General features: G+C 42.7%; 1 protein-coding gene across 1 annotated transcript in view; it reads left to right on the top strand.

Moving 5' to 3' along the window:
- The first annotated feature begins 246 nt into the window (after window positions 1-246).
- Window positions 247-25,245, top strand: part of LOC147631072 (ubiquitin C-terminal hydrolase 12-like) — a 39,323-nt gene continuing 14,324 nt past the window's right edge. Inside the window, exons 1-19 of the mRNA XM_086809399.1 lie at window positions 247-538; window positions 858-909; window positions 1,084-1,237; window positions 1,329-1,486; window positions 1,877-2,142; window positions 2,233-2,451; window positions 2,524-2,632; window positions 3,236-3,351; window positions 3,451-3,549; window positions 14,559-14,668; window positions 14,826-14,900; window positions 15,095-15,173; window positions 15,288-15,434; window positions 15,711-15,791; window positions 15,879-15,998; window positions 16,284-16,406; window positions 16,485-16,562; window positions 16,655-16,746; window positions 24,236-24,344. Of these exons, the coding sequence (XP_086665525.1) occupies window positions 512-538; window positions 858-909; window positions 1,084-1,237; window positions 1,329-1,486; window positions 1,877-2,142; window positions 2,233-2,451; window positions 2,524-2,632; window positions 3,236-3,351; window positions 3,451-3,549; window positions 14,559-14,668; window positions 14,826-14,900; window positions 15,095-15,173; window positions 15,288-15,434; window positions 15,711-15,791; window positions 15,879-15,998; window positions 16,284-16,406; window positions 16,485-16,562; window positions 16,655-16,746; window positions 24,236-24,344 (2,214 nt within the window). The 5' untranslated portion in view covers window positions 247-511. The remainder of the gene's footprint in view (window positions 539-857; window positions 910-1,083; window positions 1,238-1,328; window positions 1,487-1,876; window positions 2,143-2,232; window positions 2,452-2,523; window positions 2,633-3,235; window positions 3,352-3,450; window positions 3,550-14,558; window positions 14,669-14,825; window positions 14,901-15,094; window positions 15,174-15,287; window positions 15,435-15,710; window positions 15,792-15,878; window positions 15,999-16,283; window positions 16,407-16,484; window positions 16,563-16,654; window positions 16,747-24,235; window positions 24,345-25,245) is intronic.

Raw genomic sequence — 25,245 nt, 5'->3', positions numbered from 1 at the left:
AATTCAATTTCATCAAGTAGTTTTTGTAGCATTTGTTAGTATCTTGTTTCCATGGTGATTTAAACTCACAGTCGGTTGCAACTTGGGAGAGGATCGAGATAAAAATGCCCAAAAATCTTGTATAGCTGGCGAGCTCAACACATAGAATTTTCGAACTACTAGATTGAAATTGGTTGCTAACCATGCTGATTTTGGTGAAAATTGGTCCTAGGTATTTTATAGGAGGCTTGAGATTTATAGGGTTTTAACTACAATTCAGTTAGGCAATTTTAGTTGCATACGAGTTAATTTTGCATATATATAAGTAACCATAGTAGAAATATGGCTAGAGTAATCTCTTGATTAATAAATGCAAAAAAATTGTAGAAATTTTTCCAAATTGATAGGCCACAAATTTCAATGGTTTAAATAAACCTTACTGTTGGTTGATTAATTAGTGGTAATATATTTTTTCATTAGAGAGAAGTCTTCCCTTTCTGTATGACACCGCTATGGTCACTCCCGTCTCGTGATGACGATGATGGCTAGAGCATTGGAAGTAAGTTAATCGACAGAAAAAGAACCCTAATTTGTTCTTAATGAGTGCACATAACCCGATTTGCGCCATGGCGTGAGATTTAATCGAGCTTCCATGCCTTTCAACCAGAGCTTGCATGCTTTTCAGCTAGATTTTTTGTTGCTCCCATCCTCCTTATGTTGTTTTTATGACTTAACCGTGATTTTTTTGTTGCTTTTATGCCGTTGATCAGATTCTCAAATGATTTTTTGTTGCTTCCATGCTCGTAATCTTGATATTTATGCTTGATTTTTTTGTTCTGTTGATCAGATTCTCAAATGTTTTTTTTTTCTTTTGGCAGGAGGACGAAGAGATGCTATCCGCCGCTCCAGACGGAGTCGAACAGACGGAAGGTACACAGATTTTAATCTCTCTTTTTTCTGTATTATTTATTTCATATCTTCCAGAAGAATCGATATGTTTTTCTTTCTTTTCACTGCCTTAGCATCCATGCAATGTCTATCACGTGTATCATCATCATCACCATTTAACATCTAATGTTCATCTTGTGCACGTTTGATCATCAGCGCCACAATCGGATGCAGTCCCTACAGTTGAGAACCAGCCCCAGCAGGTGGAAGACCCCCTCCATGGCAAGTTCACATGGCCGATTGAGAATTTCTCAAAACTCAACGCACGCAAATACTACTCAGATACATTTATCATTGGCGGATACAAATGGTAACACTTTCTAGATCCACAAAACCCATTTCAATCCCCATCAATTGGCACACGGTTGTATGGGAAGTCAAACTCGTGTTGGATCATGCAGGCGCATCCTTATCTTCCCAACGGGAAACACTGTGGATCACCTTTCAATGTATCTGGATGTGGCGGACTCGGCTGTTTTACCCTATGGCTGGAGCCGATTTTCACACTTCAACCTCGCCGTGTTAAATCAGTTGGATCCCAAACTAACTATAAGAAAAGGTACAAGTCAATTTTTATTGATTGTGTGGTTTTTTGGGGTTATTTGGCCAGTTTTTACTCGATTTGGGGTAATGAGGCTAATGAAGAGTTATATTAAGCTGTAGGGCAACAACGTTGTATCTATTATTAATTAATTATGCTATTTAGGGTAATGAGGCTAATGAAGAGTTATATTAAGCTGTAGGGCAACAACATTGTATCTATCATTAATTAATTATGCTATTTGGGGTTTTAGCATCAATATTGTGTGTGTGTGTGTGTGTGTGTGTGTGCACGCGCGCGCGATTTTATGCAAGGGTGGGTGTGTATGTGTGTGAGACCTTTAGGCTTGGGTTACTAGTAACTTGGGGACCTTTAGCTTTACAGTATACAACTGTTTTTATGTTGTAGACAGCCAGCATCAATTCACAGCTCGTGAGAGCGACTGGGGGTTCACATCCTTTATGTCCCTCCACGATCTCTATGATCCATCCCGGGGCTACTTGGTAAACGACACATTGATAGTAGAAGCAGACGTCAGTGTCCGGAAGATGGCCGATTACTGGGCGTACGACTCCAAAAAGGAGACGGGGTTTGTAGGTTTGAAGAATCAGGGGGCCACATGCTACATGAACTCCCTCCTTCAAACTTTGTATCATATTCCTTACTTTCGAAAGGTTTTTTACTATACCTTTTGTTCTCATGTTCGCTCTTTCCTTTTGACTGTGTCCGCCTATGGATCATTTGTTGCTAATTGTTTTTGACAGGCAGTGTACCATATGCCCACTACCGAAAATGATGTCCCTTCAAATAGCATTCCGCTGGCTCTCCAGAGTCTGTTTTATAAAATCCAGTACACAGATACCAGTGTTGCAACAAAAGACCTTACAAAATCTTTCGGTTGGGACACATATGATTCTTTTATGCAACATGATGTACAGGAGCTGAATCGAGTCCTATGTGAAAAACTGGAAGATAAAATGAAGGTATGAACATGGGTCACAGTTAAAGTAGCAGTTATGGCAGTTTTAGGCTCTCACATATGCTGTCTGCAACAGGGAACAGCAGTGGAAGGCACAATCCAGCAGCTCTTTGAAGGACACAACATAAACTATATCGAGTGTATCAATGTTGATTACAAATCAACTCGCAAAGAGTCGTTTTATGGTATCAGCTTTGCCTCATGTGTTGGTTCACATCAGTCTTAGGATTGGCTTACAGCAATGGTACCATGTGTCCAGCTGAACCCGTTCATGCACTAGACTAGTTAAAAAGCTGCCACACCAGCCAGCAGGCTCTATCTAGCCCAAGTGGTATTGCCTTCCCCTCTGACGTGCAGGTACAGGGTTTGAACCTATGGCACCTACATAATTATGTAATTATGATTACTCTCTCTCTCTCTTAAAGAAGAAGAAGAAAAAAGCTGCACAACAGCATCAGCAAATGGGAGTAGCCAGGTTGGTAAAGTGTCCTAGCACAGCTGTATGAAATAGTATGCTCTCTGCCTTGTGTCCGTCCAAGGAAGGTTAGAAGCTTTTTATGAAAAGACCCTTCCACTCGGTGGCCCCTTCTCCAACTGCTGCCCAGACACTGTAAACCCAGATGCCAGACTATCAAACAAGATTTTGCCATGTCGGCCACAGGGTTGGCAGAAAGCTCCAATCCGGGCCTTATTTTACAGTATCATCAAGTTTGATCTCTTGGAGCAAGTGTTTGCTATCAATGTCAAGTTCCTGTTTTTAACGTGCCATGTTGGCATGTTGTCTGTAGACTTGCAACTGGATGTTAAAGGCTGCAAGGATGTCTATGCCTCCTTTGACAAGTATGTGGAGGTGGAGAAGTTGGAGGGTGACAATAAATACCATGCTGAGCAGCATGGTTTACAGGTTGATGGCCAAATTTAAGCTCTGATGTATTCATATCATTGTCTCAATTTTTATGTCATCATATTTAGCTTGTGTGTTTGCTGGTTTTTTTAAATATAGGATGCCAGGAAGGGAGTTCTTTTCTCCGATTTTCCACCTGTACTTCAGCTGCAGTTGAAGCGCTTCGAATATGATTTTGCACGGGATGTCATGGTTAAGGTTGGCTATCCTTTGCCATCAACATGCCTCTTATGATTGTGCTATTGTCATCTTAAAGGGGTTGCATTGCAGTTATTTTTTCTCCTTCTACTTATTCCCTTTAATCATTTTCAAGGATAAAGGTAATTTGCTCACTTCGGAGGTTCAAAGAGATTTTTTTTCATTGCTTTATTAATTTGGCTGTCAATTAAAACTGGGATAGTGTTCTTTGGAGTGTTGGCATCGATAACATGCTTTTGGTCTCCATGCATAAAACCGGGATGGTATTCTTTGGGGTGCTGGCATTGATAACATGCTTTTGGCCTCTATGCATAAAAGTGTTTTCCTTATTAACTCTTGCGAGGGTCAAGTCGCTCATGCCATGGCATACCAAGCAATACATGACATCCTTGAAGTGGGGCAATGAGAAGGTTTTCATGATCCAAATATTCCTAAATGTGAATGTGAAGCTTTCCAATCACATGGATAGTTTTACATCCTTTTCCTTCAAAAGATGAGCATGGATGTGCCAATGGGTATGTAGCCTTGTGGTGTGGTTTTGTGACCAGGAAGGGGAAAGTGTCAGAATACGTAGTGGAGATGATGACAAAATCTGGAAACACAAGAGCAAGTGCAGAACAAACAACAATGGAGAGAGAGGCGTGTAACTCTACTATATATACACAAGATCCCGGAATGATACAAGATGAAATGGCAAGGGGTGTGGGGGTCCATTATATATGGACCCCAGGCAGCAGTTGGCCCGCTCCAGAGGCAGCCGACAGGGTCCAATCCTCCATGACCAGCTACAAGGGCCAGCGGCCAGCATACATGAGTCGGCCAGAACTGTACATAAGTTGGGTACAGTTGGCTAGAGGAAAAAACGCCTGCCAGCTCATGACTGCCCCCCCAAGCCATAGATAAATGGGAAAAATACGGGGAGTGAGGAAAAATGAGAAAAGCACCTACAAGGGCGGGCACACCCACAACAGAGGCCTTGGTGTCTCAGTAAAGACAGGAGATGACTTCTAACACCCCCTCTCAGCTCCTGGCCCTGAAACCAACCACAGGGAGCTGGGGTGCCGCCTGAGCAAATCCTAAGATAGCGACTTTGTGAAGAGGTCCACCGTACTGTCCTCCGTCAAACAGAACTCCAGCAAGATGTCATCAGCAACGATCTGTTCATGAACAAAGTGCCTTTGGGTGACCGTGGGTTCCTTCAGTGGAAGCCCAATCCTGCCATGCAACCTCTGCAACCTCACCACCTCACAAACAGCATCACAAGCAGTCCGGTACTCTGCCTCTGTCGATGACAAGGCAAAAGATGACTGCCTCTTTCTGCTCCATAAAACTGCCCCTGGGCCACCTGAAGTAGATCTCCTTGTGTCCGGATCTCCTCACCAATCTGAGTCACTCCAACCGTGGAGTTGGACTCCATCCATCAATCCCCCTCCTGTGTAAAAGAGTCCATGATCCTTTGCATGCTGCAGAAATCACAAGATACGCAATCCTACCTCCCAAAGAGTCATATGCAACCATGAGCTCAACTGCCTCATCAGGAAACTCACGTCCAATCTGGTGTCCATCAACCAAATCAATGAACCATTTTGCTTCCGAGTCAAAGAGGCATCACACTGCTCACAAGGATCAAGACCTGTTACGGTGGAAAGCCAAGTCCTGGAAACTTGCTGAAGACCACGCAAGGCCTTCTGAAACCTGTCAACCACCCCCTCTGAGTCCGGAACCACTAAGCCTGGAGAATCCACCTCCTTTTGCAAGTAATCAACTGCCACCTGCCTGAGGTCCCCGTGGAAAGAACATCCTCATCTACAGGAGTTTCTTTGTCCTGAATACTACGAGACATTAGAGCATAAGTCACCTGTAAATTTTTCTCTGACTGACGAACACAAGAACCACCAACATCCTCGAAAGTTCCTGCCAGCTGCTGCCATCAATTGGCAAGCTATCCTCCATCTGGTCCCGGAAAGCCTGCACCTGCAGCGTATCCACACTTAAGTGGCCATTACCAGACTGCCACTCATCACAAGACTGAGGACCTCGGAGAGAGTGTGCTGAAAGCTTGTAAACTCCATTCTCCACTCCGCCTTCCCAAACTACCTGGCCTGTTGCCTTGTCCCGGAGAGCAACAAAATGCTCATCAAACTCCACCCATACGCCAGTCTTGCTAACCTGATGCACTGACAACAGATGAAAACCAAGTGTCGGAACATACAACACCTGGGAGGAATGCTTCCCCCCTCTGCCACCATCGGGAACTATCTCCAACTTGCCCTCACTGTGAATTGGGATAGTGGATGTATCCCCAATAAGAATGTGACCAGAATACCTGCAGAGATCTTGTAAATCTGAACGGGAAGGAGTCATGTGCTTGGAAGCACCACTGTCTAGAATCCACTCCCGAGTATCCGTTTCCGGAGTGTCCTCGAACCTCCTCCCTGCCTGAAGAAAATGAAACATCAGTGTCCATCACCTCCAAGTGCACAAAAGCCGGAGTCTTCATGTTTGTTGCTGAGGAATCCACACCCTTCTCGGTCTTCCGCTTGGGACACTGCCTCCAATAGTGGCCTTTCTCGCCACAATCATTACAGGTCCTCTTTGCCTTTAGTTTCTCGCGGTCAGTGTCGGACTTCTTCTCAGAAGACTTCTCCGATGAAGCCTTTCCTTTGCTCGTGTTACGGCCTTTCAACCGTTGGCCAGTTAAGGCCTCCGAACCTCCACCCTGAGGAGGGTTCGAGAATCTTTCCTCCTGGTCCAAGACCATGGGCACAAGCTCCTCCCATGTGATGGTGTTGAGCCTGCCACTGGTAATCAAAGACGAGTAAAATGCTGAGTACTGAGAGGGCAAATGCGACAGCAACGTTATGGCCATGTCCTCTGACGATATCTCCTTCCCAGCTTGGAGAACTTCTTGCTGAAGAGCCTACAGCTTGTTAATATGCTCCCGTATCGTCAACGTTATGGCCATGTCCTCTGACGATATCTCCTTCCCAGCTTGGAGAACTTCTTGCTGAAGAGCCTACAGCTTGTTAATATGCTCCCGTATCGTCAACGACTTTGCAGGACTCATAACCCGCATCTGTACTTCCAAGGAAATCCTCTTCATGGGCGATACCCTATTATAAAGAGAACCCAAATGCTGCCATATACCTTTGGCCAGCGTCATATGCTTGATATGATTGATTACCTGTGGTGTGCAGTTGAGGAAGATAAATGAATGGACCCTGGCGTTGACACGATCCCACAACTGTGCCTGTGCCTCCCGGTCCTTACGAATTGACGGTAACTCCCCTTCCTCTACCTCCGGCCGTGGAACCCCAACAATGATGAAATCAGCAAGGTCGTAAGACTCCAGAATAGATTCCATCATAACCTTCCATATGCCGTAGTTGTTTCCGTCCAACTGACGGTCCATCGGGAACGTGGGGAGTGTAGGGATCTTCACATGCCTCTCAGCCATCTCTAACAAATCTGCCATTGCGGGGATGTAATCTGAAAAAAGGGTGGGTGGGAACAAAGAAGAGCTTACACCTGCAAGTGGTTGTCCAGCAAATCAGCCCACCATTCTCTTGCTTCTCTTCTCGAACAGTCCACCAATCAGCAACACAACAGTCCCCCTCTTGCTCACACAAATCCCAAGAACAATCAAGAGTCTAGGGCTCTGATACCATGTCGGAATACACAGCGGAGATGATGACAAAATCTGGAAACACAAGAGTAAGTGTAGAAAAAACAGCAATGGAGAGAGAGGCGTGTAACTCTACTATATATACACAAGATCCCGGAATGATACAAGATGAAATGGCAAGGGGTGTGGGGGTCCATTATATATGGACCCCAGGCAGCAGTCAGCCCGCTCCAGAGGCAGCCGACAGGGTCCAATCCTCCACGACTAGCTACAAGGGCCAATCGGCCAGCATATATGAGTCGGCCAGGACTGTACGTAAGTCGGGTATTGTTGGCCAGAGGAAAAAACGCGAGGAAAAAACGCCTGCCAGCTCACGACTGCCCCCCCAAGCCATAGATAAATGGGAAAAATATGGGGAAAAATACGGGGAGTGAGGAAAAATGAGAAAGGCACCTACAAGGGCGGGCACACCCACAACAGAGGCCCTGGTGTCTCAGTAAAGACAGGAGATGACTTCTAACAGAAAGTCCTATGTTCAAATCTCCGTAGGCTTTGGGCCTCGATCATGAACAACCTCTAGTCCTCTGGACTAACTCCATCATTTCTTAAAGTCTAATTTCTTGGACCGACTATATCATTTCTTAAAGTCTAATTTCTCAAGTTGCTAGGATCTACTCAAGGGGAAGAAAAAAAGTATGGGCATGTTCCTAGATTCATCTAGGTATATCTTTATGCTGTATTAGCAAACATGCAAATTTCTACCTATATCTTCTCTAGGTTATAAATTGCACTTTCTTATAAGGTGAATTTGGGCATGTTCCTAGATTCATCTAGGTATATCTTTATGCTATATTAGCGGACATGCAAATATCACATTGTGAATTTTCGTCCAAGTTGCAGCCAGTTGATATTGTGTTAATTCTTTCTATCTTTCGTGGTGCATATGCCGTATCAACTACCTTTTTGTTGTAATTATTCTTTCTATTTGTTATGATCCTTAGTGCTAGGCTTCATTATGGTTGAGTTTGCCCTGTATCTCTGGAGCTTTGACAGAAACCCAGTACACAGACCTTGTATGAATGTATGCTCTTATGTGAGCCCGCGCGCGTGGGGTGTGTGTGTGTGTGGGAGCATATATTGATACCAAGTTCTACACCCACTATTGGACATTGATGACGTTAGTGGGGATGTCGTAGTATTTGGTCCATACTATGCATGATGGAGTTGATGATTTATTGTCTTGTGGATGACTACCATGAGGTTATAAATTGCACTTTTCTTATAAGGTGAATTTGGGCATGTTCCTAGATTCATCTAGGTATATATATGTATATATGAGTATGGATGTATCTCTGTACCCAAGTCTTTCAATCCCAAGGCTTCAGCCATATGGGTGGAAATGAAGTTAATAGTGGATTAATTGTTGATTGTTTTGCATAACTCGCAAGTCTTCTCTAGTGTTCCCTTGCACAATAGGTACTACATTCACATGAGCCTTCTTATCACAAGGCTTACTTGCATCAGGAACTCATATGGTCTTTGCTACCACATCGGGTCTTTCAAGAGGTAGTTCTCCTGGCAATGCATCGGCAGAACAATCTTTAGATGCATTAAGAAAATTCAGCCTATCTTGAGTCAATACATCCACATTTACATTACTTTGTTCAATTTTGTCACGAACAAAAACCAAGTAGCGGAAAGACTCTTTCATTGCCTTGTTAATTTGGATGTGAGATACAACTGGGATGGAATCCCCTTCTTTGCCAGCATCAATGACATGCATGCGGCCTTTATGCATAAAAGTGATCTTGTTGGTTTTATATTCTTTGCGGGGATTAAGCCTATGATGCCAAGGCTTACCAAGCAATACATCACATCCATTCAGTGGAGCAATCAAGAAATGCTCATGATCCAAATAACCCTGCATATGTATGCGCAACTTGCCGATAAGAGGAGTCACTTGCACCACTTTGCCAACAAAAGCAGCCTCTGCCTCAATCTGGGGTCCCATGTCCCTAATCTCCATGCCCAAGGTGGTTGCCATCTTTGTAGAGATGAAGTTATTTGTTCCACAATCATCAAACATAAACAAGGCAAGCTGATTCTTGATTTGTTTCCAAGCTTTGCATACCACCCTCTCTTTACCATCATGTGCAGTGTTACCCTGCACATCGAGAATGGCATGCGCATTTGCCTTGGGTGGCTTGCCCTCTTGCTTTTGCTTGCGGGTAGGGCATTGCCTAAACATGTGCTCTTTACTACCACAAGAAAAGCATTTCCTCTCTTTTGCATATTGCTCCTTTGCTCGGGGGTCAAGCCAAACTTGTTCTTCTTTACTCCAATGTCCTTAGCTTTACCTCCCTTTGGGGCTTCCTGAAAGCTCTTTTTAGGTGGCTGTCCACCTTTTTGCAGGTTTGGGACAGCCCTCTCTTTGCTCTTAGAACCCCCTTGATCTTGCTTAATTTTAAGAATCAATTTCTCCGTAGCAAGAGCAGATGCTATGAGCCACTGAAGGGTGTGTTTCGGGTGCAATTCGATGCCCGAACTTTAAGCTGGTTGCAACCCAGAGCGAAACTTCCTTTTCTTTTCATCTTCGGAGAGTTGCATAAAGGGAGTAACCTCAAGCAAGACTTTCCAAAATTTGTTGACATATTGTTGCACACTCTCATTATCTTTTTGCTCAAGTCTATCCCACTTTTGTGTGAGAGATTGCTCCGCATTTGGAGGCAAAAATTGGACATAAAATTTGTTCTTGAACTCTTTCCAAGTACAAATGGGATCTTTGGTGGTCTTTTCAGTGATCCACCAATGGGCAGCTGTCCCCTTCAAAAACATGCTTGCATGATGAATTTTAGACTTCTCAGTGAAGTCCTCATCACTCAAAGCAATGTCAAACTGAGCCATGAAAGCAAGCACTTTGGAGGCATCATACTCTCCATGAAAGGCATCAAACTTCACGGACTTGTCTCCTGTCTTAAACTCCTCGAGCTTTTTGGGATGTGATTCATGTTCTTTCTTCTCTCTTTCCCCATATCCAACAAGGCAGCCCTCTTTGCATGGGCTTCATGGGCAACCAAAGATGTTTCACGAGGCACGGTGGCATGTGCATTATGAATCTGTCGCCCAGATGCATGTGACCCTCCCCAAATGATGCAATGTCTCACCATGAGACAACTCAATGGGCAAAGTCTTTCGGCTTGCATGTCGACCACTCTCTCCATGATAAACATGCTTTGAATCCACAAGGCCATCATGTCGCCCACTAGCTCCAACATGCACAAAATGTTTCCTCCTGTCCCATGAGGAGTAGATGCATGGCGAGAAGTGACGGATACCTCCCCGGGGTGAATCCCTTGGGGCTGACCAAGGTTCACACATGTACAACATTTTTTTTTTTTGAGAAAAAGATCCTTCAATTAGTTAAAGAAAAAACAGCCACAAAGGGCTAGATACAACCACAGAGGGCTAAATACAAACTCGCCTCATTTAAGGGCGGGAATCAAATGATCATGAGGGGAAGAGACACTTCTCCTCCGTCTGGCTGCTCTATAAGAAGAAGGCTATCTCATAAGAGGGGGGGGGGGAAACAACCACACAGGTGGTCTTTAATGCCAAATGGGGTCACTGTCTCTATCTGTGAGGAAAGGGCTAGGCCTCCAAAGTCTCAAGAAAGCTTCCTGCTGCGTCTGCATGCGGTTAGAACCTCCTTGTAACTTCCCCCATTGATTGCGGAGGCATGAGAGTGTGAATGATATCAAGCCATATGCTCCTGATGGTTTCCGTCGGCGGAGTGTGGGTACCCTTGATGGCCTTGCTGCATCTAGCACGCCAAATGTGCCAGCTGCTATGCTACTGTAAATCTCCCATGTCTGGCATGAGCCTGGCCGCCAGTTGCTTATAGGTGGGGCTGTGATTGGTACTGCCGCAATACGATGGTGAGAGATCTGATGGCCTAGCCCTCCCCCATTCTCCTCATAAGCCTTGACCACTCTTGTCTCTGTGGCCCAAGTGAGAATACCCACATGTACAAGCTTTTATGCAACCTTTTTATACCATATGAATAAAAGAAAACCCTGACCCCAATCTCTCTCTTCTTCTCTCTCCTCTGTTTTAATCATGCTTAATTAGCGTGAATGTTCTTTATCAGGGTTAGGGCTTTGGATCAGTACAACAAGGCTTCTGCGCATGCAACACCAAGCCCATGACGTGGCAAGGTTTGTGGATGCTTTTGGCAAAGCATTTTGCCATGATAGTGGCCTACTGGAAACTGCAAGATTTGAGCATGTTGGGGAAAATGTTTGAGCGATACTTGAACGACTTTCGTACTTATGTGGCGCAGTGTAAAGTGGAACCTTTCCATTGTTTACGCATGGGTTAGATCCAGATTACAAGTTGGAGGTCTTTAGGAATGGAGCCAAGACTCTAGAGGATGCTATTAAATTTGCCCAAGACTATGATAATATCCATGGTCACAAAAACCCCCCCCCCAGCAAGGATTTGGCAATAAAAAGTGATCCCATGATGGCACTAAAAGCTCATCCGAACCCCAATAGTGGACCGATCAACCTAGCAAAGTACAAAGATTCCCAACTGCCTGTCTAGGGCTTGCACACCTTGGAGAACTCTCTCCGTGCCAAACTCACTTATATAGCAATAACCAGGCTATTATTGGCCCATTGCTTTTATTATAAGCTTTTAGTCGCTATAAGTCTCTAGTAGCTTTTTATTGACTCTTCCCGACCTCATCCTTGCTAGCCCTCAGTCCTTGGGTAGGTTCTATTAGTCCCACACTTGGCTTAGCCCTAATCCTAATCTTGGGCTAGCACATCCCCTTAACCTCGGGTTATCCTAACGCTCGGTTAACATTGGTCCAAGGCCTACTTAGGGATGTAACATTTATCCTAACTCCCGGTTAACATTGGCCCAAGGCCTAGTTAGGGATGTAACATCACCTCCTTGTTTCTCTAACACAAGTTGCATTAGGCAATCTGAAATTGCTTCTCATTGGAGACCAACCACAATCGGAAAACAATTGCACAAAAACTTAGATCACTTAACAATTATGAACAACATAAGTATCCACAAATCTGAAAATGACCATACACAACTTGACATCACCACTGGGGCCGGAAAGGCCCTCCCCCCCCCCCCCCCCCCCCCCCCTCAATACAAATTGTATTTCTTGGAGTATTTGATGATTACAAGTTTCATGGGCTTATGAGCCAGATTCTTCAAACATGGAGTGAATACAAATGAATCCAATACAATAGATGTTGCCGGTGAAGAGAGAATTTGTTGATGAAGACAATGTCATAGGCAATCTTCCACCTTCATTGGGCTAGGCACGCGCACTACACTGGTCTTCCGGGACCGTGCACCAATAGGCACACCTGTACTAACACCTGGCAGGGTGATTCACCGCGGAGGGAGGAAAACCTGGTTCTCCCAATAAATTTGCTTCTAAATTTCCCAAGCCCACTGACCTTCACTGGCTCTCAAAGCTTGAGAGCACGGTCAGGGCAAGTCCAGGGAAATAGGACTTCATAGAATCCCAAAAGAAAGAGAGAAAAGAAATATTTGCAATAGAAATTTTGCAAAACAAAATAGATAAATTTGATTTGCACAAATCTTGCTATACAAGAGAGGAGAAAACATGGTTTTTATTGAATGAATGAACCACTGCCATTTCCACTTGAAGTGTGCAAGCAGTTCAATATTTTGGTTGCAATTGGCGGGTACAGGCTGTGTAGAGTAATACGGAGCAGGTACCAACAGCAAATAGGGCCTCTACAATAGGTAGAAAAGGGTTGTACGGTTGCAGTACAGAATCAGGTACTGGTGGTAGCCTTTGAAAAGAGAGAGAGAGAGAGCGGTCGGGTTCCTTCGAAGAGAGAGACTGTAGCACCTTTGAAGGAAGAGAGAGAGAGAGAGAGAGAGAGAGAGAGCAGTCGGGTTCCTTCGAAGAGAGAGACTATAGCACCTTCGAAGTGAGAGAGAGAGCGCAATTCCTTCGAAGAGAGAGAGACTGCAGCACCTTCGAAGAGAGAGAGAGAGAGCAATTGGGTTCCTTCGAAGAGAGAGTGTAGCAGGAGAAGGTAGTTGCCACCTTTCCTCCTTGTCTTCACCCATACATGGCCTCCCCCAGAAGAGTTACATGTGTAATTTTCATGGTACGTACACGACTTTCTTTAAATGATTTATGGGCACCCACACTTATTATTGCCCATGGCTAAAAGTTTTAATGAATGTGAACACACAACCTTATAAATACAAAGGTTAGTATTAGTTATAAATATAACCTTAGAAGGTGGTTTTAAAAGAATACTAACCACTTGTTCACATGCAACAAAACATGTCAGAAGACAGGGCAAACTTCATGGCTCACTCGCAGGCGTCCCCACTCAGTAATTGGCACGTCATAGCAGGCAGATACACAAATACAAGTCACGCCAAAACAGTTTCAGACATGCAAAGATGAATGCACGTGCACATGTAATGGACGAAATCAGACTTTCATGAAACTTGTACAAAACATACTAGTTGGGCACAGATCTCGTGCAACAGAATGTGAAAACCTTGGCCTTCCTATGGAGTAACAGTCCCATAGGCAAGACGCGATACAAACACGGATTCTTCCGTGGAGTGACAATCCCATGGACAAGATATCGTCCTGGTCATACACGGGTGGCACGATACAGGCTCCCATCCATATGGCACGATCTTGGTCACACACGGGTGGCACGAAACTAGCTCCCATCCATGTGACACAAAATGACTGGCCCTTTCATGTGAGACATTGGCTTGGCCTCATGTGAACATGGCACAAATCTGGCCGCTCTATGGAGTGATAGTCCCATAGAAGTAGCACCAGAAATGGAGATGGATCGAATGGGTGGCCAAATGGTGACACAATCTCCCATTCTCATAAGCTTGTACCTTCATTGTTGGGCTCAAGCACGGCCACCAAGCCCATGTGCCTCGCCAAGTCCATCCTATTTCATCAACGAGTTCTCATAAATCATTAGTCATGGTTATTGTCCAGCTTGTGACAATCCCAGTGTGGTGTTGTCGGTGTTGGCATTGTGGTCATTTCAAATTGTGTCTAATTGTGTAGTTAATTAAGTTAATAATTAATTGCTCCAAGATCTGCACTCTCCATTACATTTGCTCGAACAGTAATACAGAAATGTGTAGTAGGCTATTGGACGTGCTTGTATTTGTGTAATTTTAGTCTTATGCCTTCATTTTCCCTCTCTTAAATGTTTGCATCTAGCTAGTAACCTTAGAATGAAGAAGTTTGTATCTTCTTTGCAAAAGTATTATTTTAAAGATTTTTGATTGTTGATAATGTTTATAAAAAAATCCTGGTTTGCTTGTGTTATAGATCAATGATCGCTATGAGTTCCCATTGGAACTTGATTTGGATAGAGAAAATGGTCGGTATTTGTCTCCAGGATCGGATCGAAGCATTCGCAACCTGTATACGCTGCATAGGTGAGTATCACAACTCAAATTTTGTATGCATAGGCGATAATTTTGTATGCATAGGCGATAATTCCTGAATGACATCTAATTCTGTAATGGTGTGCTGGTTTGTATTGGTTAATTGTAATTCCAGATTGACATCTACTGTTGTTATCTGTTGTGATAGTGTGCTGGTTCATAGTGGCGGTGTGCACGGTGGCCATTATTATGCTTTTATCAGACCAACACTTACCGATCAATGGTATGCAGCTCTGCTGTAGATTTACATGCATGCAACTATATGTATGTCTTTTAAGTTCAAGACCAAATTTGTTAAGTCTTTCATGCTCGCACATGTTGGCTGGTTTTCCATTGCCTGTTTCTTGTAGGATTCAAAGATGCTTGTGCTTGTACTTAGTCTGTGAATGAGAAGCTTTTGAATTTTTGGTTTGGCAGGTTTAAGTTTGATGATGAGCGTGTCACGAAAGAAGAGGTAAAACGAGCTCTAGAGGAGCAATATGGTGGTGAGGAAGAGGTAAGCATGCAGAGGCTAGGCTGGGTGCTGTGAGCAGTTGGTTGAAATGGCAGTGTCAGCAAACAATTTGTATGGTAATCTGCTGACTGTTTTTGTGTACTTGGTACTGTCCAGCTCCCTCAAATGAACCCGGGGCTAAACAACACGCCTTTTAGGTTTACAAAGTATTCAAATGCATACATGCTTGTTTACATCAGAGAGTCAGACAAGGAGAAGGTTATATGCAACGTCGACAAGAGGGATATTGCTGAACACTTACAGGTATTGTTCTTTGATTCATGAGAAACTCACAAGATTTGTATTCCATGTACAACTTGGCTTTATAGTTGCATACAAAAGGCGCAACTAACCTTATTTTTCCGTACTGTAAGTATGCTCTGAACCACATGGTCTGTTTGTGTTATACATTCTGCCTGGTACAAGATGCTCTGTACGGTATAGGATGCACCATATATGTACAGAAGAAATATTAGGGCAAGTTTTTACTTTTTCTTCAGAGCTTCTCGTACAGCACATTGAATTCTTATTCATATCCAGGTGAGACTGAAAAAGGAACAGGATGAAAAAGAAAGGAAGAGGAAGGAAAAAGCAGAGGCACATTTGTACACAATCATCAAGGTTGGAACCTAGGTCCGTCCATTTTGTCTAACACTAAAATGTCTTTGTTTTTTCACTGCTTGTAGCCCCTAATGGTGTGTTTTTCAGGTAGCATGTGATGATGATCTTGCTGGTCAAATTGGAAAGGACATTTTCTTTGACTTGGTGGATCATGATAAGGTCCGGAGTTTCAGAATACAAAAGCAGACGCCTTTCAAAGCTTTCAAGGTATGTTAAAAGGTGTCAGAGATCCACACGACAGAAATTTCACTTTATGAGAAATTGCAGCTTGGATGGATGAAGTTATGGGCTAAGTTCTGGATAGGCACCTCTAAGGCATAACTCCTTGTATACGATCAATTGTGCCTGTGCTTGGGAGCTTTCTTGCATTTTTCTTTGTTTGGCATTTTTCCTTATTTTTTGCTATTGTACTTCTGATGAAGTGCTTGCTTGTATATACTTTTTATGTATCATAGCTTTTCATGCAGTAACCTTTATTTGTCCCATCCTCAGGAAGAGAAAGCCAAGGAGTTGGGTGTTCCAGTGGAATACCAACGATTCTGGATTTGGGCAAAGCGGCAAAATCATACTTACCGCCCAAATCGGCCCTTGACTGACTCAGAGGAGTCTCAGTCTGTAAGTGTGCTAACATAGAGATGTCCCCTGTTAAGGTGAATGGTTGCAGAGGATTGACTACCTACACTAACATTGCAGGTAGGTTTTCTAAAGGAGAGCTCAAACAAAGCTTACAATGCAGACTTGAAGCTGTTTCTGGAAGTCAACAGAAGCAAGGTATCCTAATTGGGGGCAGTTTGAAATCTTTGTGAAATAGTGGTCTGCACAAGGGCTCAACAAGCGTAGTTTCTCCATGTTTAATGTATCAGGATCAAGGAGTTCTTCAGCGTCCTCCTGATAGAACCAGAGAGGATATTTTACTTTTTTTCAAGCTCTATGATCCAACAAAGGAAGAATTTCGGTAATTTTCTTACCCACTACCCTTAGGCTTTCTTTGCTGGTACCTAGGCTCTATTTTGAGATTGCCTGAGGGGATGAATGCTCTTCCTAGAAAAACTTGGGGTGGTTGCTTGGAAGTAGGTAAAGACTTCTGGACAAAGTCTGAAAAGGCTTTCAATCATAATGACATCATAGAAATCTTTCATAATAATATAGAGTAGCTATTCTTAGAGAAGTTGTCGTTGTCATTGTGCCAATAATAAGTTTAACTGCCTTTGTTGATAATTATTTGGGACATAGTTACAGCTGATATGTCTATGTTTCTTAAGTTACAGCTGATATGTCTATGTTTCTTACCTTAGCCTTTTCGAAGCATTTGTCGTTCGGTCTTGCCTTTAAGCCGCAAATGCAACTTCCTATGTGGGTGCGCTAGTTTCTCTATTGCGTCCTCACTCCGTTGTCACATTGGAATGCTCTTTTGCCAAAGGGGTGCAGGGAGAGCTCTTAATGCCTTGATGGAGGCAAGAAGAGATCCGTCTTCTCTCTCACAAAAGGCGGGCGAAGAAGAGGAAGCTAAGGCAAGAAAAAACCCTGAAGTCAAACCTATCCAGCATGCAATCAAGCAAGCAAAATTCAATAGCAAGTAAGAAGAGGGAAGAAGGAGAGCTCACAAGAAAACTATTCCAGGGGAATGATTGTATATGGATTATTTTCAAAAATGACTAATGTTTTGTACCCTGGCCAAGTATGAAACGTTTCATACCCATTTTTTTTCCAGGCAGTTTTTTTTTCCCCATGTTATAAGATAAGGCTCTCTGATAGCGACCCACATATCATACTACAAACAAAAAACGATGGCTGCGAGCTTTTGTGCATGAAACACATCTACATGGGAAGCTTGTTTTTCAGATTTTTGGTCCCTGACATGCATCTCCATGCCTGGGGGACTTCTTGCATGAATATTTGAGGTAGAAACAATCTACACATTGCTTTTGTTAATTTTTTCCAAAAAATCAGATTTTGAAGTTGGGGTTTTTTGTACCAGGCTGTCTCAATCTCTCCCAAAAATCAGAATGCATTAGCATCTAGGAATATGCCTCGTGCCAGGGATGTTGCATGGGAGCATGTCACAAAGTTGTCAAGCTATGAGAAAATAGGATCAGAGAAATGGAAGTACACGTTTTTTGCTTTGATAGCAGGTGGTAGTGTAAGCTGTGTGAAGGCACACTTATTGGGTTTGAAAAGGGAAGGGGTTTCCTCATGCAAGGATGTTTCCAAGTAGGTGTATGAGTGGGCACTGGGAATGACATGGGCAGCCAATCTGATTTTCCTAGTCAAAGTGTATCTGGTAACATTGGATGTAGCTCAGCTTCAGGAGCCCATAGGACTGCCTTGCCCACCAGAGGCTCCCTACAAGAACATGGTGCCCTTGCATGAACAGACAAGAATGCTACAAACATTACTCTTCTCCACATCTGTCCACCCGTCACACAAAACAAGGCAACCATACTTCACCCATGTGGCCTTCAAAGGCTCCATCTCTTGCTTCACATGCGATGTCTCCCTTCTTAGCTCTTTGGTATGCAAGGACTTGTAACTGGGTCCCTCCCACTCATGTCCTTTGTGGCTGATTGCTTTAATTGCTTTCTTGCAACGAGGGGTGCGTACCATGTTAAATGACAAAGCACATTGTATGAAGAGCTTTGTCAACTCCCTAGTAGCTTCATTTAAAGCCTGCTTCTACAGACCTGACGTGATGTTAGTTCATTTGGAGGAAGCTGCGTGAGGCGGTGATCCTGGGCGAGTTTCCACGGTCCATGTGCAGCCCAGAGCTTGGATTTGCTCATTGAGGATGTTGGCGAAATTGGGTGGGTTAGTTAGATCTTTAACACATCTCGCAGCAGGGTGAAATTCGTCACAAAGAGGCCCAAAGTTCTTGCAATCTATCGGGCTAATAGTGATTTGGATCTTCACAAGCCATCAAAGACCAGATTTGCATACATGTCATTGTAGTTGGGAGGTTGGTCAGAGTATGCCATGGGCTCTTGCGTACTGTTGTCTTCAGAGAGTGGCAGGTTTGGGAGCATTGTAACCAGCCCAAAGCAGTGGCATTTACAAGGTTAGTGATGAATAATGCATAGTGGGCAAAGGCCGAGAATCCTTTGTACAATGTGCTATGCATCACTGATATAGAGGGCAACACTCTTGGACTCTTATATGAGTTCATGGACAGGATCGGTGAAGCACTTAACCGATGTGGTAACCAATGACATTAGGGACTTTGAAGTTGACAATATGCAACCATGGCTGTTGTTTCCCTTTTTTGAATCATACCATGACTGTTTTTTAGGGTCCAAGACATTCGAGAGGTGTCGAATCGTCGATGGGATTGGTTCCATAAACCAATCCATGCGGTTGCCCATATGCTGCACCCTTTGTGGCACAATGAGGGCCAATACAACTACGAGACAGGAGGTGATGTTTGATGTTGAAAACTGGGCATCTATTCCACTTTGCTCACTCGCCTGTCCTTTTACACAACAATGGTCTTCTTTACTAGGATGATCATGCCTTTGCTCCACCCTGGGAACTGTTCCTGAGAGCCTCTGGTATGTCTCCTTGAGCATACAACTCCCAGGGCTGCTTTCTTGTGGTTTTGCCTGTGGCCGACTAGCTCCATATTTGCTACATCGGTTGCATTTCTTACTATGGATTTGTGCATCTTCTTGGGACTTCTAGTGCTTAGCTTGGTCGAGCATGATGCTTAGATACCAATGTGAAATGCGGAAGCAAGGTAGGATCAAAATGTACCGTACGGATCCAATCCGTACCGTACACCCGTACAGTACGGGGATCCGTACGTTTTTTTCCTTTTTTTTTTTCCTTTTCGTTTTTCGTTTTGTCCTTCTGTGTGGCGTGCCTGCGCCTTGCGTCTGGACCCTGGAGGCCGTACGACCTCAACCTTCCGGTGAGGGCCAGCCGCCATGCTCTCTCTCCTCTACAGTCGCACTGTCTCTCTGTTCGCTACTGTCGCCGCCACCTTCTCCCTGGGCTGCCCCCTGCTCACCGTTGCCTCAGTTCGCCTCTGCCCTCACCGCCCCTGTTCGCTTCGCGCCTCTGTGCGTAGCCGCCCTCTCTGTTCGCCCCCACTGGCCCGCATCGTTTTCCCCCCGTTTTCCCCACCCACCGTTGCTCAGGCCCCCAAGGCAGCAACATAACTCTCTCTCTCTCTCTCACAAGAACAGATCGGTAGAGCTGAATAAAGTTAAAGAAGCAAGAAAGAATGGCAAATGGGCAATATACAGAGGAGGACAAGCAATCATTAAAGAATTCCGTATCCCACCCCCCTCAAGAGCAAATCCATCCATGGATGAAATATAGCTATTTTTATTTTGAACCTCAATTTCGAACTAGATGCAATAGAACCCATTGTAATTTAAACTCTTAAGAGTCTTAAGAGTTCATTTTGAGTAATTTTTTTTTCAGTTTTATGCCTCTTTGGCATCGATACCCAGAGTGGAATGTAAATGGATGTACCTGATCTGTCCCATAGGTCGGATTCGGCCTCCCGTGGACGTTAATATAACTTTCTTTCTTTCTTTCTTTCTCTCTCTCTCTCTCTCTCTCTCTCTCTCTCTCAGAGCCTTAGCCCACCATCTGTGGACCGTGCATTGAGCTCTCAGCCTCTCTCTCCTTCAAGTCTCTCTCTCTCTCTCTCTCTCTCTCTCTCTCTCACAGCTGAGCTGCCCACTAAATATTATGCATTGGTACGTATTTTTATGTATTTTTACCAATGGTACGTATTTTACGTACAGTACGTATGGATCCGTACAGTACATAACGTTTGGTACCACCTTGTGCGGAAGCGTTGTCTTACTTGATCCAGCTCTAAGTCTACTCATTAAAAACACTAATGCAAAAGCAATGATTAGATAGAGAGAAGAGGAGGTTCTTTAAAAAAAAGAAAAATAAAAAAGAAAATCCTTGTTTGATATTATTGTCTTTGGCAATCCTTCTATGGGGTACCAATGGTGAATGAACAAGTGAGCTTCGGTTGTGGCCGTTTGCTTGCACGTGATCAACATGCAAAACTTACTGAATCGGTCCACAATGGTCATGCACTGTGTTCCGAGATCCTAATGCAGCGGGAAGACGTCTAATAAAGTTCATGGTGATGTCTTGGAAAGGGCCTTCGTGAAGTGGAAAAGGTTGAAGCAACCTTATCTGTTTCGTATGAGGAACCTTCACTTTCTAGCATATCTGGTATGCTTGGATATGTTGATAGACATCCCGTCTCATGTTAGGTCAATAGAATGATTGCTCAAGCTTCTCTGTTGATACCTCGATGACCTCCGACGAGAGTGTCATGAAGAAGTGCCTGTTGCTTTTTCCTTAGTATGCACAACCGGTTCTTGTAAAATAACTAGTCATCATGGATGGTATAGGGACCTAGTTTTGACTGCAGGGCCAATCTGTACTAGTCGCGAATTTCAAAGAATCCTCGTACTGTGCCTTTATATATTTTTCTTGTATTTAAGCACAGTGGATTCTTGCAAATTTTGAATTGTGCCTTTCTGACTTAGAGTATTGGCAACGGGGTTATTCTTGTTACAAATGTATTCAATCATACCTCCAAACTTTTGGAAGATCTGACTCCATCTGACTTATCTATCACTCCATTGGGTACTAGGCATGGTTTACAACCATTTAAGTGCCTGATGATCTTGTCTTAATTGTGAACTCTCTCTTGTAAAGGAAATGTTTCCAATGTTTAAGAGTTGTCATCACCTCCAATAACTCCTTGTCATACACAGGATAATTATTTTCTGCATCATTTAATTTCCGGCTATAATAAGCCACCGGGAGTGCCTTCTTGCTGGAGGACAACTTCTATGACTAAATTGCTGGCATTGGTAATCACCTCGAAAGGATCATCCCATGAAGCCAATTTGAGAACCAAAGACTCAGAGGTAACTTTCTTCATTGCATGGAATGTCTTGAGTGCTTTGTTCGTGAAGACAGACACTTTCTCTCGACGCGTCTTCATACCCTTGAGCAGATCTGTAAGAGGTACTATAAGATTGAAAAACTTGTCCATTTGCGAACTATATGCTTGACAGATACCGACAAAAGAGCGGATCTCTTGAGCATTTTTGGGAACATCTCATTGAAGAATTGCCCTTACCTTTTCAGGGTCGAGGCTAATCCTATGTGCACTGATAACATATTCCAGATAATGAAATATGTTCTCCAAATTTGCTCTTTTTTGCATTGATGTAGAGTGTATCGTGTTTTAAAGTTCAGGTTCTTTATGACACTGGAGAAGAAATTCTAATTCTCAAGGACAAAAACCAGAGTATAACATAGACTTGTATAAATTAAAAGCATAAACCTTAATAAATAAAATTAAATAAACAAGAGAGAAAATGAGAAAGAGATTACCGTCGACACAAGATTGGGTTGAATCTCTCTTGGATGAGCGTTACTCTTGTACCACTGACCCATATTTATATTGTATTAGAAAGCTTTCTTTTCAAAAAGATAACTCTAAAAACAAAGCAGTGTTTTTGAGTTTTTGAGCGTAAAAGCTCTTATAAGAAATATAGCAAGCTACAAATATAAAGTCTTAGGTCTATCAAAAATATAAAATATTAATTGGTATGTATAAACGTTTGAGATCTTAGCCTTACAAAAATATTAATGAAACCCTAAAAGATGTTCACATGTCTTTTAAAATATCTCATAGTGGTTCTAGACACGTTCCATCCGCAATTAATATATAATCCACCACTCAATTATCGCCTACCGTCTACATCCAAAATAATATTAGTCAATGCACATAGCTGATTAAACACTTTAATCCTTACTCTGCCATACTAGCACACATTATTGATTAAACACATTAATCCTGGTAGATGATATAAATAAAAGGCGCATCTAAAATAAAATATCTCGAAATAAAATAATAGGCGTTCCCATAGAGATTATGGCTAGCTAACGCGTGGAGTAATGGTCTCATGGTCAATGATAGACTCAAGCACAAGATGTTCTTCTTCATCTACCAATTCAGGAGGTTGTTCTAATGTAGGATGAGAAGGTAGAAGTTCTTTTACTTCGGGATATTTTATTTTGGATGCGTCTTTTATTTATATCAGCTGTGTGTGCTGGTCTGGTATAGTTAAGTTTAATGTGTTTAATCGGCTGTGTATACTGACTAATATTATTTTGGATGTAGGCGGTAGGCGATGATTGAGTGGCGGATTATGTGTTAATCGCGGGTGGAATATGTGTTGTATCACTATGAGATATTTTGGAAGACATATGAACACCTTTTATGGTTTCATATTTTGGCATTAATATTTTTGTAAGATTACATACCAATTAATATTTTATACTTTTGGTAGGTCCAAGACTTTATATTTATAGCTTGCTATATCTTGTGCTTTGTTTTGGGAGTTATCTTTTTGAAAAGTAAGCTTTCTAATACATATAAATATGGATGAGTAGTATAAGGGTCACAGAGATTCAATCCAATCTTGTATCGACGATGATCTCTTTCCTATTTTTTTTTCTCTCTCTTGTTTATTTAATTTTGTAAGGTTTATGCTTTTATTTTATGCAAGTCTATATTATGCTCTAATCTTTGTGCTTGAGAATTAGAATTTCTTCTCTAAGTGTCATAAAAGTCGTGACACACTTTTCTATAAGTTCCACAAAAACCCGAGATATTATCTTGTTAAACGTTGTCGCCAGTGCATTGGTGAGTTCCGGACACATTTTACACCTTTTATCTCAGACTCGTTGAATCTTTTGCAAGACGTTAATATATCTTCTTCTTCTCCTTCTCTCTCTCACGGCCACGCCGCCACAGGAAGTACGGGCCATCATCTCCCATCATCACAGGACCTTCTCGTGCCAGCTCAGTTTTACCACCTTGAGTACCATGTCACAACGGTCCATGAGGGATGTATTAGGGTGATATGAGAGCTCTCTGCTCATGTACTCGGATCAGATTTTAAAGTTCAAGATTTTTGTTATCTTTCTTTATTACTATTTTGTATCCAGGATGATGTACCTCATGGATATGATGTAACATTTTGGTCTCATAGGTTACTTTGGAAGACGTTAATATAACATTTCATTTCATCTCATTTTATTTAAATTTTGGAATACTATCTTTTTTATTTTTTTAAATTGTACTTTTTAGTAAACGTTGGGTTCATTTAAGAGTCCAAGTACTTTTGAAACCGAGTGACTAACTCATGCTTGGGTTGCTGATGAGAGCATGAGTATTGCTTGGCTTACCAAGTGAACCTTAAGTTGTATTTTTTCTTTATGTTCTTGTATTATTTACAAAACTTGTTCTTGTGATATCTTGTTTATTTTTGTTCGTTGTTAAGTGCATGCAATTATTCGCTCAATATGTAAGATCTCATGAAGTTATATCTTTTTAGTTCTTATGTTGGTACGTGCAAAGATTGATAACTTCGTTGGTTTCAAAATTTTGACAGCTATGTAGGGAGCACTTTTGTGAAGGCTGGAAGTAAGCCTCAGGAGATGGTAGACAAACTCAATGAAATGGTTGGATTCTCTCCAAATGAGGAGGTTGACCTTTATGAGGTTTGCTATTCAGCTACTCAGTATTGTTCGCCATTTGATCTTAAGTACAAAAAAGAAAGTGTTTTTGTGTGTTTTTTTTAAATTGCATTTCAATGAGTTGGGTTTGCTTCATTGTCTCAAAGTGCACCCAACTTCTTGTTATCCTCTCTAATTTGAAAGTAGGAGGTGGTGAGTGCGTCTTGGGTGGTCTCTTTAGGAGGTGTGATGGATGATTGATCTCTTTAGTTTTCTTTAAGCCTTTTTACCATGAAGAGGAAGAAGACCATGCATCTCTGATTGGAGTATTGGACATGTGGATTTGCAAATACCTTTATCTTTGCTTATTTCAAAGTGTATTGATAGGAACTCACACAATTTCCACTCTATACAATTCTAGAGATTATGAGAGAGAAAGAAGGAAAGATTTATTAACGTTTTCTAGGGCCAAAATGGCATGTGAGACCTATCTGAAGGTCCTCTAAATGGTATCACACCGAAGAAATGATATAATTAACTGACTTCTGAACTAGGATGTACCAAAGAAGCCTTGTGATTTACTAGCGGGTTCTGGACGTTACCGCATTGTTGATGTGCAAGCTCATTCGGTGCGAAAGGAATAGGGTTACAAAGATAGCAAAACAGCTCATCTTTTAAGGCTTGGAGGGTGCATCTCATCTTTTAAGGTTTAAGGGCTTCGAGGGTGCACTTTCCATGTCTACACAATGATTGTTGTCTCGTGAGTCTTGTAGATGCTTCATAATTTCGTGTGGGTTATAGTCTAAGGGATACGTCAAGTCTTTAAGATGTCTTGAGACAAGCTCCTTGTGAGCAGTCCTTTGGTCTGGTAACATTCAGCTTGCCCAACCTATGTTGACTAATCCATGCAAAGAAAGGAGTAAGGAGTCATGAGTGCTTGGTTGGT

This window comes from Cibotium barometz, chromosome 15 (assembly GCF_041138505.1).
Source record: "Cibotium barometz isolate CiBa-2024 chromosome 15, ASM4113850v1, whole genome shotgun sequence".
NCBI lineage: Eukaryota > Viridiplantae > Streptophyta > Polypodiopsida > Cyatheales > Cibotiaceae > Cibotium > Cibotium barometz.
Note: the sequence above shows the minus strand (reverse complement) of the source record. Positions and strands in the feature narration are given on the sequence as shown.